The sequence below is a fragment of the Aotus nancymaae genome, unplaced genomic scaffold (genome assembly GCF_030222135.1).
Source record: "Aotus nancymaae isolate 86718 unplaced genomic scaffold, 86718_ANA_hifiasm-v0.15.2.pri h1tg000131l, whole genome shotgun sequence".
NCBI lineage: Eukaryota > Metazoa > Chordata > Mammalia > Primates > Aotidae > Aotus > Aotus nancymaae.
The window spans coordinates 11,265,225-11,283,936 of record NW_026988546.1 but is presented as its reverse complement, the minus strand read 5'-3'; the positions used below and the strand labels follow the sequence as shown (position 1 = coordinate 11,283,936).

Genomic DNA, 18,712 nt, shown 5'->3' with positions numbered 1-18,712 from the left:
CAGCTCCCTAGAGCCAGCTCAAGATAGGCCAGTGAGTGATTTCCTGGCATCTTTTGGAAGAACACTGAAAAGCAGTTCTGCCTAGAAAGGATGAATGCAGACAGGGTGGCGATAGGCACTTTGGGGGCATTTCAGCCGTGAGACCAGGATGCTGCTGCCCTGCCTTTAGGTTGGCTGTTCAACTCTTCTCTCAAGAACACCAGACACCCCAAGAGCTTCCCAATAACCTGAACGAGCTCCCCCCTTTCAATTTAAAGATAGAACAAGTTGGACTTTTGCAGCCTGCAACCAAGAGTGTCCTAATATCACCGAATACAACCCCTGACTGAAATGCAGTCCTTAGCATCCTTTATCTTATCTATTAAAGAGCACTATGAAAAAACACCTTCCCTCCACCATTTCCTCCCCTTGCTTCAAAGAAGCAATATTCTGAAATTACAAAAGAGAGATTCAACTTAATAGAAGGGGACAGTGTGAGGGAACAGTTTACTTGGCAAAAGTAATGATGGCATCCTCGGTGGAGAAGGTTTGCCGTGAGGTCAGATACAATTACGGAGAGTTGGGGATGAATCTTTCATTCCTGACATAGAGGGAAAGACCTCTTACTGCGAGGCTGGCTCCCCTGGAGAGGTTTCAATCTTTTTTAGGAAGTCCCATCAAGTCCTGGGAAAATGAAAAAGGAATAAATTTGAAGTTCTCCTGAACAGTTTTCACAGAAGATCCAAAAGTGGCTGTAACTTTTGTTAAAGCTTCTATAGCGGTGATTTAATGGAAAGTGATATGAACTCAGCACTCTAATAAAGGGGGTCTTCCCCCTTCCTTTTCACAACATTTCCTAGAAGGAACTTTGGCTGGCTGAAGCTTATCACCTTATTAGATAAATATTTGATGAGTGAATGAAAGTCAAATACAAAAAGGCAGAAACACAGGAAAGTTACATTCTGGCCTCTGTTTTACTCCTGTATTAACAGTGCCCGTCATAGAGGCCTTGTTTAAAAATATGGGTTTTATTATTATATGTATGGGGGGGGGCAACAGATAGGAGATGACTGCCATTGAAAAGACAGTTTATTATTCACAGACCCCAGGAGGGGGCAGCCAGGCAGTGCAGGGCCACTGTGGGGAGGCAGAGGGAGTCGGGGGAGGAACAGGCAAGAGCCTGGACAGTGGCTATTCTTGGAAGAAGAGACAGAGTAAGCAGCTGAGTGGGTTTAGGATTGGCTACTTTGAATCATTTCATTTGTTTTAGGATTAGCTACTTTGAATAATTCCAGTGGGTTTAGGATTGGCTACTTTGAATCATTTCATTTGTTTTAGGATTAGCTACTTTGAATAATTCCAGTGGGTTTAGGATTGGCTACTTTGAATCATTTCTGTGCGTTTAGGATTGGCTACTATGCATCATTTTGGCAGGTCTAGGATTAACTATTGTGTCATTTCAGTGGGTTTAGGATTGGCTACTTTGAGTAATTTCAGTGGGTTTAGGATTGGCTGCTTGCATTAATTTCAGCAGGCTCTGGTATGTGGGAATTGTCCCTAATTCTCTGGTGCCCCGGTGCGGGGTGGGGTTGATCAGGGCTGGGGAATGTCTGCCTGGGTTGTGACAGCCATAAAGGAGGTGGCTGGCTGGGTGTGGCTCTGGATCGGCTGGTTTGTATAGGAAAGGTGCACTTGCAGGCTAGTCCTTCGCTATCTCTAGGAAATTTACTAGTTTTAGACATTGGGTAGCCCTGGGAAGGGCAGTCCCTCTAGGGTCAGCAAGGCCCCAACATTTTGTCAAAGTGTCAGAAAAACATGGTTTTAAATACAGGGCTTCGCTCCATAAAAATCATGATCTTTCTCTTCTAATAGAATTCTTAATTCTATTGTTCTTTTTTCTTGGTTATGACATTAATTTTATTGATTATTTTGTTTAAAAGGTTAATGGCCTGTGTTGAAGGAAAAGTAATACAGTGACATGACTTGAATTCTTTTTAAAACATATTTTATTATTTTGCACCTCAGTATTAATCTGTGTTTTCTGTGAAATGACAGAAAAATTTTTTGTAAGATTTTGCTTTTGTATTCATTTTGATTTTGTGTTGAGGTTCAGTAGTTCTTATAGCTTAGTGTTCAAAGATCACTTTCAATTTTTAGTAATGGGTTTATTGCATTTAAAGTGGTTTAACCAAAGACTTAGAATAAAAAGAAAGGCTTAGGTTGCTTCTGTAGCCTACAAAGTTATTGAGCAAAGATGGCAATAATTTTTTGTCAGATAATTATTATTCCTTGCCTCTTAATTTTAGAGAATGCATTATAGCCTTTCTATTAAACTTCAATATTTATAAATAACAATGTACTGATCCTTTCTTATAAATATTTATAAGCTCTTAGCAAGAGCTAATATGGTTCTGATGGTTCTGTGAGGGGCTGAACACACTCAGTGTCTGTGGGGTTTCCTGAATGGAGACTAGCCAACGTATTTTAACCGGCATGAAAACACCTGGTCTACAATATCAAATCATTCCAACATTCATACCATGTTTTTATCTTTTCTGAGTAGTCAGGTCAATGAACTTTGTGTTAAAAAGGAGGGAAAATGTACCAAATGACTATCATCCATTTTCAAGGAAACCACTTATTTATTCCATCACTCTGTGCCTTCCTCTTCCACACTCTTGGGTCTCTGTGCACCCTTGTTTAATTGCACGACAGAGGTGAAGAAGGGATTTTCTGAGGGGGGAAGAGAATCATAACCAACATTTATAGAGCTCTTCCTATAGACTAAGTGGCTCAGATAGATTGTTTTGAATCCTCGAAATCCTTGGACAGGTGCTGCTATTCTCTCTTCTTCACAAATAAGCAGTAGAGGTTTAAGGAGCTCAGCTCATCCAAAGTCACACGGGAACTCCAGAGCCCGTGCTCTGAACCACGTACATATTTTCCCCAGTGGTTTTTAATCTACTGTTATGATACAACAGTGCACAATAAGCATGTGTGTCATATTTGGAAGGCATAATAAAGTGGACACTAAGGAACCCACCTCTCAGCTTCAGATAAACATCACCACCAATACCTCTGCAGTCTTGGGGGCGTGCCTTCCTCTCCCATCTGGTACAGGCCTTATCTCTGGAGCCTCCTACCAACATCTGCTGTATTTCCTCCACTGGATTCTGTGCTGCACACAAAGGCCAGGCTCATTTTCCTTAAAAAAAAAACCAAAAAATAAACTCCCTATGCCATGAGGATGACCCCCTTGGGGCATGTTTTGAGTAAGGGACCTATGCCCACAAGCAATGCACATGTGTGTAAAACTCTGAAAATGATTTCAATGTTTTGCAGACTTCCTCAAACTAATGATTTATCAAACTGGGACACTTGGGAGTAAAAGGGGGAACTATGTAGTTAGTAGTGACACTGGGATAGCAGGATGGTGGGGCCGTCCTGGGCAAACGGGTGGCACGGTCACCTTTGACTTCATCCCTGGACTTTCATAGCTCTTCCCATCACTTTGCCTGGAATCTTCTCCTCCAATCATATGCCCACTGACTGTCCTCATAATGATCCCATCTTGATGGAGTGGTTATGAGATAGCCACTCCGAAAGAGATGAGAGTTCTAGCTTGGTTGGAGAGCATAGTATAAATGCTAACTAATTTATACCCATCCATTAGGATCTGGCTGATATCCACCTCTCCCATCAAGTCTTCTGACTGGACCAATGCAGTATGCTATCCTTTCGCAGACGGTCTTAGCACAGGCTGTGTGCCTGGCTCACGTGCTATAATAGTTGGCCTGGTATTCTTCCACAGTGGATCAGAGCACTGGCTCCGGAGCTGGGATTCTAGGTTCTAACCTGGCTTGGGCACTCACTAGCTCTAGGACTTTGCGCAAGTTACTGAACCTCTTTGAGTGCTAATTTTCTCAGTATCTACCTCTTAGGGTTGGCTGAGAGGATCAAATGTGTTACTTGTATTTAGAACAGTATCTGGAACAGAATAGGAGCTATAGAAGCATTAGCTCTCATGTCACCTTAAGGCAATAATCTTGTCAAATGCCTATTTAAAAAAATAGTCCCTAGAGAGCCCTTCCCAATGTATGCACACAGTTGTGTCAAAAATACTTCCCAAGAGGTATTTCCCACAAAGGTAGCTGGGATGTCTGAGAAGTTAAGTGCTCCTGTGGTAACGACTTGGTAACAAAGGAGCCAGTGTCAAGCCTGAACAAAGGAACAAGAACTCCGACATACTTTAATCCTCTTCCCTGGTGGCCTCACATCACCACTGTCCACAGTCTAGCTCCTGTTATAGCCGGAATGGAGCAGATGGTCAGTGCTTTTACACTTATCTTATTTAACCATCATACAAGGGCAGATGGGGCTGGGAGGGCAGAAAATGACCCCAATTTGACTCAAAAGAAATTGGGACTCATGGCTGGCTGCAGTGGCTCAGGCCTGTAATCCTAGCACTTTGGGAGGCTGAAGCAGGTGGATCACCAGGTCAGCAGTTCAAGACCAACCTGACCAACATTGTGAAACCCCATCTCTACCAAAAATACAAAAAAAAAAAAAAAAAAAAAGCCGGGCATGGTGGTGTTCGCCTGTAATCCCAGCTACTTGAGAGGCTGAGGCAGGAGAATCACGTGAGCCCAGGACAGGGAGGTTGTGGTTGCAGTGAGCTGAGATGGCACCATTGCATTCCAGCCTGGGCAACAGTACAAGACTCTGTCCCAGAAAAAAAGGAATTGAGACTCAGCGGGTACAGTGACCTGCAAGGTTACAAGCCAGCGTTTCCTCCAGACACCATGGGGAAAGGCACCTATAATGTCCTCCTCTCCTGGAGGCCGCTCGTTGGTCGTCCCCAATGTCCCTGCCCACTGTACCTGGCTTGCTGTCTTCATGTCACCGCCCATCTGTGCTTTGCTGGCTCTTCCCTCCTTCTGACTTTAAATTGGATGGCTGTTTCTCCAATAGAAACTTGGCCTTCTCCCTGCCCAATCTTCTGTGCAGACCCAGCCCACGTTTCAAATCTCCTTCCATGCAGCAGCCTCCCACATCTGTCAGCAGGCTGACCTGTTGCCTGAGTCACAGCTCTCTTTGCCAACTGCATTTCAAGCATCTCATCTGAGGTGGCTCCAAACACCTGAAACTCAAGGAAACCCAAGCCAACCCCTCTGGTGTCTCTGCCTCCTCCTACCAACTTTTCTTCTAGTCTTCCTGGCTGTTTGCATTCCCAGCAGCCTGTGGATCTCATACCTAATACCCGCCCCAGCTCTCCTGCAGCCAATCAGCTATCATACGCAGTCCCGGTGAGCTTGGCCACGTTTCTCACACATACCTCCTTTCTGTTCTCAGTGCTGGGTCCCATTCCCTCCGTTTACAATAGCCACCTGGCAGGTCTCCTATGTCTAGTTACTCCCTGCTCCTGCAATTGCTCAGTTACCTTCCTGATGGAGAGATCCTCAAAGCCTTTTCCCTGGAGCTTGGGGCTCCTGAGACCTAGAAGCCGGTGGGACTTAGGGCTCCGATTTTGCTGTTACATTATGTACCATGATTCTACTTAATACATATATATATTTAAAAGGTTGCTAAAATAATGGCTTAAAAACATAGTTCTAATTTCAACCCTCAACTGTTCTCTCAAAGGAGAAAAAAGGGTGAAGTGATTCCCCTTTGGCAGTGCAGGAACATTGCCGTGAATTTCAGGCTTTCCACAAACCCACCTCAGCCTCCTTCCCAGCTGGTTTCCAAAGGGACCTCCTTCCTCCCTAGCAACGCCCTGGCCCGCCTGGCTTCACTCCCTGCACACTTCCTGAACTTCCCTTCTTCCTCTCTTACCATTTCCTCCATCTGTACTCCCACCCTCTCTCCCCATGGCCTCGTTTTTCTCCACCACCTCCTCGTCAGAGTGCTACCATCCTCAAGGCCCCTTCCTCAGCCCTCCTCCTGGCATTGTAGGAGCAGCACTCCAGGTCTCCCATTAGACTTGAAAAGTTTGTCTCCTCCATGACACCAAAAGTAGCTGATGCAGGGCCAGATGGCATATACTCCAGGGAGCTCTGCATTGCCCCGGAGGACACCAGGTATGGCAAGAGCTCAGCAAGCAGGCGATCGGTGCTGACGGAACCACCCACCATCCCATCTCAGCACACCCACACCAAGTGGAGGAACCACTTGTCACTTCTCTCTTGACAAAGTGGTAAAAAGTATGCTCCAACAGATACAGGCTAAATCAACACCACCGACCAAAACCTGCCACAGACGATTTCACTAGAGAATGACTGCCACACAGAAAGAACCCCAGAAAGTATTTTCTACAGTTTCATCTGAGATGAAAAGGGCACTGGGTTTTGTTTGGTTCTCTACAGGATGTTTGGTGCTCATTCTCACTTGTTCATCATCATGTTATTTTAGCACATAAAGGATTTGATGTGTATATACACATCTCAGAACTTATTCAAGATTTAAAAATAGACATTTGTGAAGAAATCAGTGGCATTCAACACTTTTAAAGGACAAGTGAGCGCTGAGGGTCTAATTCTTGAAGGAATCTTTTTATTACTTAAAACAACTGCATTGAAATGGACTTTTTTCTGAGACGGGGTCTGAGTCTGTTACCCAGGCTGGAGTGCAGTGGCGCAAACTCAGCTTACTGCCCCTGCCTCCAGGGTTTCAGTGATTCTCCCACCTCAGCCTCCCGAGTAGCTGGGACTATTGATGCATGCCACCATGTCCAGCTAATTTTTTTATTTTTTGGTAGAGATGAGATTTCCCCATGTTGGCCAGGCTGGTCTCAAACTCCTGGCCTCGTGATCCACCTGCCTCAGCCTCCCAAAGTGCTGGGATTACAGGCATGAGCCACCATATCTGGCCTGAAATGGATTTTAAAGTACCTGTGGCCCCAATTGCCCCTTTCCTCCTTCAAAAACCTACTGCACAATTGCATTAGAGTTAAAATGCCAACGCGTCTTCATTTTAAGGTACTTTAGGAATCCTAGAGCAAAACTCAACTGAACGCTTAGCTATGACTGAGGAGTCCAGCTCCTGGCCAAACACCTATGTGTGATCTTCATGCCAAACCATGGTCAATCATAAAGACTGCCTGGTGGGCCTCACGGGGGCAAGCTGCCCTCCCACACCTGACTTGTGCACAGCCAGTGCATGACAGGCTCTGGGGGCTGCAGTCAATGAGTCGGTCCACCCCACCGCAGCCCACGCTCTTCCAGAGCTTTATGCACTCCTGGCTGGGTGCCTTCATTCAGAGGCATCTGTTCCCTTCAGCCAAGTCCTCCCTCAGGCACCACACCTGAGACCTCCTGCAGAAGGGGAGCTTGAAGCCACTTTTATCCACATCTGTACGATCCAAAATGGAATCCACAACTAAACTGTGGCATATATATACACAATGGAATACTATTCAACCTTGAAAAAGGAGATCCTGCCATTTGCCACAACATAGAAACCTAGAGGACACTATAAAATAAGCCAGGAACAGAAAGACGAGTACTGCAAAATCTCACTTAGATGTGAGGTCTTAAAAAGTCAAATATATAAAAGCACAGAGTAGAACTGTAGTTACCAGGGGTAGGCGGTGGAAGAAGGCGAGATGCAGGTCAAAAGGTACGAAGCTGCAGTTACACAGGACGAGTAAGTCTAGAGACCTAACATACAGCATGAGGACGACAGAGAATCATACTGTATTGTATGCTGGAAATGAGAAGAGACCTGAGGTGCTCTTTCCACACACCCACACACAGTAAACTACATAAAGGCCATGTAAATTCGCTTGACTGCAGTAATCACTTCACCCTCTATATGTGTATCAAAACATCCTGTTGTATACCTTAAACATACACAATAAAAAGTTTAAATACCCCCAAACAAAACTGATACAAACTAGGGGGCAGAGGTGCCTTCTCTGCTGCAGCCTTGCTTGTATTCCTGCAGTGAGTGAGCACAGACAGGCTCGACCGTGCCTTTCACCTGGCTGTGGTCTGCACCAGTGCCTCCTACACCTGACAGCTCAGCTCCTTGGCTCTGCTGAACTCCTGAATGACGCAAGTTACTTCATTCTTCTGAGCAAGCAGTCTCACCTCTCATTCTTAAAACTATGTGGTGACAATTGTTAAGTGGAGAAACAACAGAATCTGGAGAAATGAGTTCTAGTCTAGCTCCAGCATTAAGAGTGCCAACAGTCTGGCTCTGGCTGGTTACTTAATTTTGGAGGCTTAGCCTTCTTATCTGCAAAATGAGGTGACTCGACTATATTTTGCTGAATGTTCCTTTCAGGTCTAACATGCCAGATTCTATGAATTATGCTTCTTAATCTTCTGAAAAAGTTAAACAATAAAGTGGCAGAATGAGACTAAGATTTTTTTTTTCCTTTTATTTTGTAAAGGTCACCTTTACAAAGTAGCATTTAAAAATAAATCCATCTCACGACTCAAAGAAATTTCTGACAGTACTGCCCTCATGCTGGTCAGCCATTATTCACTGTGTGTCTGCTACGTGTCGGCACATATATACAGCTCTTCTTTCCTGGGAACAAACCCTCAGCGCTTCTTCCAAGTAAACTTTCTGCGGGCTCCCTCTTGGCCTGGCTTCTTCCGTTCTCTCACACGTGGATCAGTAGTAAGCAGTCCAGCTGCAGCATAAAAAGAGAAGCCTTTAGGAACCATTAATATGCCCGCTGCCAAGAAGAAAAGCAGGCGAGCTTCATCAATTTATAGGTACTGTTGGCTGAGAAAAAAGTTAGATGAAAGGAACCAGACCAATAATAATTTACCAACCCAGTGTCACTCTCATGACGGCAGTTTGCTTCCACTCTTTGAGGATAGTTTTCCAACTTCTGAGACAAACACCAATTACGTTATTTAAACCTGCTTTCCTTATCTTATAAGAATATAACTCCCTTTTGGTTTTTAAGCTTGCTCAACCTAAGATAAAGCTGCTCTAGTGTGGGCGGTCACTATTCATTGTAAGGGAACTTAAGCTGCATGCTGACTATTACAGAGGCCACAGTTTTAATGGAGCCAAGAGGGAGAGAAGAAAAACTTACTGTAAAGGTGAAGTATGAGAAGGCACTTAGATACCATCTACTAACAGTTTACATGAATATGCATATACATACAACTATGGCTTGTCAAACATTTAAAAAAGGAAACTTTTATCATTTTATGTCATAATGATATTCCTTTTCTTTGTTTTAGAATCTAAAAGATAAGTTTAGAATTGTATTCTCAGCACAGGCAGTTTCTTCTGGAAGAATAAAGTCAGTTTAAACAGGAAACTTTCATTCTCCCAATCATCAGGAGCGATTATGTTTCTAGGCAACTGCTGGGGTTACTCTTAGCTATGGCCCACAAGGAAGAGCCCCAGCTGTGGCTGGTGCTATAGTAAGTTAGTAAAGACCACAGATTCCAAGAATACCACTGATGGGAAAGCTCTTACACTGCTTTAACAAATATGTAAATGGACCATACTTTTTCCTTGTCTTTTTCACTCTTCCAACATTGGCACTCCTCTTATTGTATACAAGCCTTAGGTATTTTGCTAAGGACCATTTAATGTGCATATAGGAAAACTTCAATTGCTTACTATTATATACCTGTAAGCTTTTAAACTTGCTTGTACTTAAAGGACATGCATGGAATAAAACAGCAGTATTTGACAAAATACAGACAAGACCTAAGTTCTAGCTTAAATTATAAGTAATAATGCTTTATTACTTTCGGATATGTGCAGTAGCTCAAACTAATCGAATTGTTACGGTCCTAGCAAATTATTTCAATGACTAGATATGAATCCCATATGATGACAAATTGCTTATAAGCAAAAGGATTTTTAAGAGGCTTAAGCAATTAAGTGGCCTAAGCCATAGGTGATGTTTCCATTGAACCCCAGTGGCTGGTACTAGAAGCTCTGGTACACAGAGACCATCCTACTTGCCCAGAGGAGGAGCTTATGGACTTAGGTGCTAAGTGATTTGCCCAGGACCATGCAGCTGGCTGACAGCATATATGGTGCTTTCCTCTTTTCATAAATAGTGCAAAGATAGTCTTCAGCTCAAACGTGATTTATTATAACCGCTAAAGCAGTACCCTAAGAAAGAATCAACTGTACATCCTTTTTCACACTACACAGGGACTCTTGTATTCATGTTCAGGTAACAGGGTTACACAAAATAGGGTAAAAGAAAATTCAGACACTGCAACGGGAAAAAATGGAAACCTCCAATAACTTACAAAAACAAAATACCCTAAGAACTTTATCATGAACCAAACAATTACTACAAATTGCTATGGTAGGCCAGGTGTGGTAGGTCATGCTACGTAATCTCAGTGCTTTGGGAGACAAAGGCAGAATTGCTTGAGGCCAGTAGTTTGAGAACAGCCTGGGCAACATAGCAAAACGCAGTCTCTCAAAATATAAAAATTTATCCGGGTGTGGTACTGCATGTCATAGTCCTAGCTACCTGGGAGGCTAAGCCAGGAGGACTGCTCAAGCCCGGAAGTTTGAGGCTGCAGTGATCTATGACCATACCACTGTACTCTAGCCTGAGTGACAGCGAGAGATTGATTATAGAAACAAAAACCCCACACATTTCTATGATAAAACAAAAACAAGCAATTTGTCTCTTAAATATAACTAAGCTAAGCACTTTGTTAAGCTGGGCAAAAGGTGACGCATTAAGGGCAAAATTAACTTTTCCCTGACCTTGGAACTGAACATGTTAGCAGAACTCAAATAATCAGTGCTGGGAGTTCTCCCCTTTTTCTAATTCAAGCACACCTTGTAGAAATCCAACCTGAAAAATACTGTTATGGCTCTGTAGCAAGAAAGAAGATAGCAGAGTGAAATATTACATATGTAACTATGTATTTTCTCACTAACTTCAGGTACTAGTACAAGAACCAGATGAACATGTGTAGCCATTATTGGGCTACCACGCCCATTCCACCTAGACTCATACCTTGTCTCATCCACTCGACCTCGTCCTCGGTGAGAAAGCTGCACAAGGCTTTTGCCATTGCCAATCGTACTGCTCCAGCCTGCGCCGACCTCCCGCCCCCAGAGACTGTGCAGGTCACATCGTGTTTCCCAAGCCGGTCAACAAAGTGGAAAGGGAACATCAGCTGTTCTCTAAAGCACAGTACAAGTAAATGCGGTTACGTTTACTATAAATAATTATGTAAACAATTGAAATTCTGAATATTTATAAAAACAACATTCTGCATGCCACTGTTACACTTTTCATACTTTTCAATCAATCCATTTTACCAACATATAGAAACACTAACATTTCTGACACTTTGAATGATTTATTTCTTTGTCTTGGGTATAGCAATACACTCTATCTTACTGTTTGCTGATCCCCTTTACTCACAAGAACTTTGCAACAGTCTTACAGTTGGGGAACTCCATTATTCAACTGAATTTAACATCTCTGGATTGAATGATCAGATATAAAATCAATATGCTTCCCAAACAATTATCAAATGTCATTTGGATTCACTAAAGTATACTATAAATGTATCTGTATAATATATAATGCTCATTCTGATGTGGTTAATTTTTAAAGTTTCTAAAAGTATATTCGACTTTGCTCTTCCCCAACCCCAAACACATATTTCCAATATTCTTATTATAGTACTCTAAATCATAGGGTCCTGCTACCTTCCTGAGGCCAGGTGACATTCTACACAACCCCCTTCAGGCCTGCCCTCCCAGGGTCAGTCAGGGCCTACAAGGTCCTGGACAGAACATGGCCCTGGACTTTTTCTTGTTCAGTTGAACAAGTATTTGTTGAGTATCATTTTCATGCCAGGTACGATGTTCACCATCACCTTTGTCAAGCATTTGATTTTGCTATTTTGTCTTAATATCTTGCTAAACTTTTATTCAGAAAAGCTCACTTATATTGCATTTGCTTTGACACTGTAGCTTCCAGACCCAAAATAAGTTTATATAACACAGTTAAGCTGACAGATGGGTATGTACAGGACATTCACACGCTATTCTTCATACCACACTAGTCAAATAATCACTGCAGATGGGCAAAGATGACTTTCAAAAGCCATAGCAAATCGGAATTTGTAACAATACTATGTAGGGATGACATAACTCCTACAACAACAAAAAACCCATAAACCTATACTGTCTTTTTGAACAAATGCTTCCAAGTAACCAAATAAAAAGTAGCCATAAGTTATAAAAACAGTATTATAAGTAGTAGCTATTAATATACTATCATAACTAAATAAAGTTTAAGCTGGGCGCCTGCAGTCCAAGCTACTCAGGAGGCTGAGGTGGAAGGATTGCTTGAGTCCAGGAGTTTGAGTCCAGCCTGGGTGACAAAAACTGACCTTGTGTCTTTAAAAAAATTTAGTAAGTAAAAGAAAATTCGGAGACTGAAAATCTAATCCCACTATTGCATTTACCTTGACCATCTGGCTCCATGACTCAGATATATATCTAGTAATTACATTATGAAATCAATTTTTCTAGATTTTAATTGGAGTCTCTTTATTTATATAAGCATTTGTTAAAGAACCACAAAATTTTAAAAATTAAGCCAGGTAAGTGATTAAGCTCCCAGACAAATGGCTGTCCAGAAGCCTCCCTTATAACTTAGCGTACATGGCTAACCCACATAACTGTGTGTTAGGTGATGAGAGAACTCCAATCAAGATCCCTGATTCTGTGTTCATTAGTCTTCCTATGGGTCAATGGTCACCTCACTCCTGGTTTGTAAGTTCCTGACACGGCTACCCTAAATCCCTTACAACTACGTAAAAATAAGGAGAAGTTTGGGTGCCCATTCCCACCAAGACGAGCCTTAGGCTTCCCAACTATATAGGAAGTTTCTTGCCAATAGGAATCATATCTTAAATATCTCTGATATCTTCACAATGCCTGGAACAAGACCGGACACATAGATGATCCTCAGTAAATGGCTGCTAAATTCAAATCAAAGAATAAGATCTAGGGATGTAATTTCATTATGAGACAAGCCATAATTGAGACTTGCTGTGAAATCATCAGGAGTGATGTCTGAATACAAATCAACAGGCAGGTTATTGGTTAAATGCCATTCCTCCTGTAGTTCCCAATGCTGAGGTTATCAATCCCTGGGGTATGGGTTTCTCTCCACCTTTTCCTAAGGGAAATAAAAGCTTCTTCCATCCCCTGCCCTGTGAGGATAATAGCAGAATTAATTCATCTTAAATGGAGTTAAGAATGCACTGCTTGTTGACACAGGCACACACAAATAAAATAAACATATATTTCCTAAAGTAATTATTGTGTCCAGAAGCTTACACTGTATTAGGAGGGTCCTCTTTTGCCAACATCAGCATTGGTATCAAAAGAGCTTTAGCCCTTTTGACCTTAAATCCACAACACATTCAGGAAACAGGAGAAGGATTAGGAAAGGAGGAACTAATCATTCCAAACTTCTGCTACTCGTGGATAAGGACAGTTAACTACTGGGAAAATAATAACTATATCAAGAAGAGTCCTTATATAGCAAGTCAGAGAGCGTTCTAAGATGAGTATATTTAGATTAGAAGAACTGTAGTATCTATTTATGATTAATGTGTATTTCTCCATAGGATACAAAGTTTAAAAAATAAAACTGCCATATTTAGCACCGGGAACTAAGCAAAGCCTGATGAGTTCTTATTTTAACCTGTAAATGCCAGGTTTCTTTGCTTGCTCAATAAATACATATAATCACATTCCTCTGAATAGGAAAAAATCCAAAATGATAAAGCAGAATTTTTCTAATATTTATGATCAGGAAAAAAAACACGAGGAATTTTTGCTAATATTTTAGAAAAATTCATAAATTTTAGAAAAATTTAGAATTTTTCTAATATTTATGATCAGGAAAAAAAACACGAAATTACAGGAAACTGCTTGCACTTTCCTTGCCCAATGGCTTGGGTTGGTTTTAAGTGCCAAGTCTGTTTTTTGTGGTGGTTGTTTTGTTTTGTGCACGCCCAACCCCAAACTAAAAGTAACCTACTTTTCCTACATTTTGGCAGAAAAAGCTACACACCTAAGACTACTCAAACTGCAGTAGGTTCTGATGAAAAGGGGAAGAAGGGTCAATTAATGAGGAATTCTAAAGATGCTTTTTAAAAAATCTGGAAGCTACATTAAAAAATAGCTTCAATTAGCTAGTCTGATATTTTACGCTGGTCAAAAAAAATAATCATTCCGATAAATAGAATTAGAAGATCACAAGCCTTCTTAAATGATCATGATGTATTACAAAGCATGTTTCCTTTAAAAACAAAAAATCAAAACCGAAAGCAAACCTGTCCTGCATGATTGGGAAGTAATGCAGGTAATCAATTCCATTTACTTTTATTCTTCCACTTCCATGTTCATAAACAATTGCTTCTGCTTTTGCAGTCTTTCTTTTACCTTCAAAAAATATAAAATTCTTATTAGTAAATATATTGAAGACCTGCGCTTTGAGACAGGTAAAACTACCTTAAAATTTGTTTCCACAAAATATATAACACTGTATATAAGTGCATCCTATAACTATTATTTCAAGTCAAACAAAAATAAAGCAGGTAAGCTGCACTACACAACAGATGCAATAAAGCTCACTGTGGGGTAATTTTGTTCTTCAATTCCACTTTAGAAACATTACAATGATTTTAAATTAGTTTGAACAACCAACAAAGTAATTTATATTCATTTACCTTACTTAAGAGAATCCACACCAATTTACATAGTGTTCTTATAAACAATAAGAATATATCTAACAACATAATTTTTAGAAATATATAAATAGTATGATAATATAGAACTAGTAGAAATAAAAAAATACTCAGAAAAGGTCACATTTCTTTGAAAATACCACAGTAGTTAAAAATGACAATGATGTGAAATCTTTTAAGAGTTGTAAATATTTTAATAGGTCAAGTCTTAAAAGTTGGACATCTAATGGCCCTGTACATATACAAGGAAAACGTGAGTTAAGGATGTGAAGTTTTCACATTACATAGTTTTGGCATTTGATATGCAGATTCACTGAGCATTTTCATTTTTTGAAAAGAAAACTTTATTATAAATATTTTACTGATTCTAGCAGCTTAAAATGTGAAAATAAAAATGTGTGAAAAAAGTGTTAATATGACTGTATAGGTATGCATCCACATTTTTTTCTTGGGACATTATAAAGTTCAGTTTTGAAAAACTTCAATAGAATCCTAAAAGTTAGGAAATCCAATGTAGCAGTAGCAAACATAAATAAACAAATAAAAAATCTAATGGATACCAGAGAGCAACAGCAAATAAAAATAATTGCAGTTTTTCAATCTTCACTGAATTTATTTTCTCTCTGCAGAATGCCATTACCTTCGCTTTTGCTAAAGGCCATTCCTTGCTCGTCATACTGCACAGGTTCAATCAGCTGTTTTTTTGATTGAACGATTACACTTCTTCGAAACCTCTGCACAAATTCTTCCTCAGCAGCACCATACTGCAATGTCAATAACTTTTCTAGCAGGTGAATGAACTGCATATACTGCAGACAATAAAAATTCATTAGAAGGTGCAAGTGTAATTGCATTTGCTAAATTTTTTCTATTTTTGCATACTTGATCTTTCCAGTGTTGCTATTCCTGATGAATTTTGACAGGATGACACTTCTGCATCTTCATGCTGCTTTTAAAACAGCATGCAGATGCATCACTTTTCCTGCCTATCTTTAGCACCAAATCTTTTCTTTCAAGAAACAAAGCGATTTATCATTCAAAGAAAAATCAATTTCTCTGTATTATGATTATGAAATTGAGATTTAAATTCACTTTCAAAAAGTATTTAGATGATCCTCAAGTGTAATTTCCACTCTTTTATTAGAATGGTATCAAGAGGAGCTTTATAAATAATTTCAAGTAAGTTATGTATAGTAAAATGGAAAGAGTTTGATTTTGAGAAAATGTACCTCTTAAATTATATTTCATAATACGTTTGGCAAATATATCTTTGGCTGTTCAAGCTGTGTTACTTTAATGTTTATGATTTCCTTTAAAACCGAACAATCAAGCTATTTAAAAATTCAAGAGATACTTGACTTAAAGGGCAACCTCTTGAAATAAATTATCCTTGCTCCTCTGTGCATTTTTTTTTTAATAGTTCTTGAACATGTGATTAGAAAGTAAACAACTTAGAATTAACCCCTTAAAATTAGAAGCCAGAATAATCACTCTAAAGTGTTTTTGGAGAAGGAAACAACTAATGCTTGAGAGTCTTAGTTAATATGGATTGTGAAACTCAGCTTTTGATAACCTTATGTTTTTTATCAACCTTAAACAGCATACTCATCTTTGTCACCATTGCCTTTATTGTAAAAATCTGCCATTAATTAGTTTGAAATGTTTAAAAATCTCACCAGTAAGATTAATATTAAAAGTACTACTTCAACTATAGCTTCCTATTATGTAATGAAAGAGAAGGCACTCTTCTAGTAAAGGTGAAACACTTAGCTACCTATGATATTGGGTTGACAAGAGCTCCACGCTCCTCTCCAGTCACTGGCCTGGGCGTTCTGTGCTCGGCTACTCTCTCAATTCCATCTCACACACTCTCAATGATGACTTTTGCATCTACAAAGGGGCACTACGGGTGGAACTCATCCTCGCTTCTGAACTAGGTTAAGAAGTCACTGACCATCTCCACCTCCCTCATCTTGAGACCAGCCATAAACACTGGGATTTCTTCTGATATCCAGTACCCAAAGTATAGAGTATCATATATAACTTGTTTCTTTTGTTTTCATAGCTGTACACCTATATTAAAGTCCTTGAGCTATTACAAAGCAGAAAAAATACCTGAGTTATTATAAAAAAAAAAAGCAAAGCAGCCAGAAAACAGAGGAAATAATGAAATTACTTTTCAGTGAAGAAGCAAAGAGATTTTTCAATTAGATTCAAGTATAGCAATACTTGGCAGTTAGGAGATTAGAAATTAACTCTGGATCTACTACTAACCAAATGTCCGACACCTTGTTTAAACAAATTGCAACTTTTCCAAATCATTAATATCCTAATACCTTAAATGAGAAAAAGAACAATTCAAGTACATAACTTAAAATCTATATATGATGGCAAAGTACGAGCCATGTTAGCCACCACCATCAAAGAAAAACTCCATCTGGGAAAAAAATTTGTGGAATTTATCTACACTCCAATCTTCCAGAAGTAACAAATTTGAAGCATCAAAATATTTAAGACATCAAATGTCCTATGGTAATGTTGATAGGACATTTAACAAAATAAGAATGCAATTAAGACCTAAAGCAGGAGGATCACAAACTTTATAAGGTATAAGATTCATCTGGAAAGTTTGTTAAAAAGACTCCTGGGTGACTCCAGAGATTCTGCACTAGGTCTGGGTGAGGCTTAGGACACTGTAGTTTGTAACAGTATTTCAAGGGATTCCGATACAGGCGGTTTGCAGATCCCAAGATAAAAACCACTGACCTTACAGATATGCACACAAGGTAAGCAGCAAATTGCATGAAGGTAACCATGTGCTGCATCCCTTTTCTACTTAACCTGTAATGACTCCTTACACTTATCATCAGCTTGTAAAATTAGCTACTGGCCTTACGGAAGATGAAACGACATCTGCTGTGCTTCCCTAAAACAACTGGCAGAGTACGTGAGGGCATTTATACGGGGAGGACCTGGAGACTCGACAAGTCACCTCCCTGACCACAGACAAGGTCCTCCCAATGCAGAAATCAGTGATGAATGTGGTTTCTTTGTTTAAAAAAAAAAAAGAAAGAAAGAAAAATCATCTTAGGAACACCTGCCTCTGAGGAACATTACTATTAGGATCTAAATACAGCAATTGTCTGCATTCTTATGGCACAGGTTCCCTTAAATTAAAAAGATTAATTACTCACATCTTGATCTGACAGTTTTTCCACTAACATTTCTTCTAGTTCCTCCTTAATCAGCCATCTGCTGCCAATCAGGTCTCTGTTAAAATATCACATATATTCTCTTTTTAATTAGCCATGCAATTAGAGTTATATCACAAAAGATCCCACATATAGTAGCAATTTTATGATTTGAAAATAAGTTTTTATATTATGTAGCAGTAATTTTACCCAACTAAGCTATTTTCGACAAACATTCCATTTCCTCAATCTACTTTAGAAAAGGTATCTACGCTAGCAAATGTTTTAAGAGTTAAATATGCCACTATGGAACTCATTTGGTATTAAAAGCTACCAGATTTCTTAAAGATTAAAATTTTATCTGTATAACTTACTTCAAAGACGATGTTATGGACACAACGTTAACCTGTCAATAGACTAAAGTCGTGTCAAGTCCAACTAAAGGGATAGGAGTGCATTTAACTTAACTTAACCAAGGTGTTCTTCCTTTATGGAAGAAATCTTGAATAGATAGGGCAAAATTTAACACTGGGTGATCAGTTTGATGGATCTGATCTATTGCTATTTGCCAAATGGAAGCAGAAACCTTGAAATACCCAAAAATAAAAATAAAATATAAAAAAGGATGCAAATGGTAAATAAATGAGCAGCTATATACATAAAAATTCTGAGGACATCATATCCAAGTACAGTAATTAAATATCACATAATACACAAATCTGGGATAAAATAACATAAAAATAACTTCAATACGTGCTTCCTCCTAAACAAAAACCACCTATTATTTTGAACCCTAACCTTAATGCT

The 18,712-nt window shown here is 39.8% G+C and overlaps 1 protein-coding gene and 1 long non-coding RNA gene across 2 annotated transcripts in view; both read right to left on the bottom strand.

The window, feature by feature from the left end:
- Window positions 1-467: 467 nt before the first annotated feature.
- On the bottom strand, window positions 468-6,665 carry LOC105730383 (uncharacterized). Its single transcript, XR_001110478.3, has 2 exons — window positions 3,023-6,665; window positions 468-663 (listed from the first exon to the last, which is right to left on the bottom strand). It is a non-coding gene; the product is annotated as an uncharacterized LOC105730383 (long non-coding RNA).
- Window positions 6,666-8,342: 1,677 nt separating this feature from the next.
- Window positions 8,343-18,712, bottom strand: part of MRPS9 (mitochondrial ribosomal protein S9) — a 60,699-nt gene continuing 50,329 nt past the window's right edge. Inside the window, exons 7-11 of the mRNA XM_012471495.2 lie at window positions 17,909-17,984; window positions 15,355-15,523; window positions 14,301-14,409; window positions 10,949-11,118; window positions 8,343-8,620 (exon numbers count right to left, since the gene is read on the bottom strand). Coding sequence (XP_012326918.2) covers window positions 8,529-8,620; window positions 10,949-11,118; window positions 14,301-14,409; window positions 15,355-15,523; window positions 17,909-17,984 — 616 coding nt within the window. The 3' untranslated portion in view covers window positions 8,343-8,528. The remainder of the gene's footprint in view (window positions 8,621-10,948; window positions 11,119-14,300; window positions 14,410-15,354; window positions 15,524-17,908; window positions 17,985-18,712) is intronic.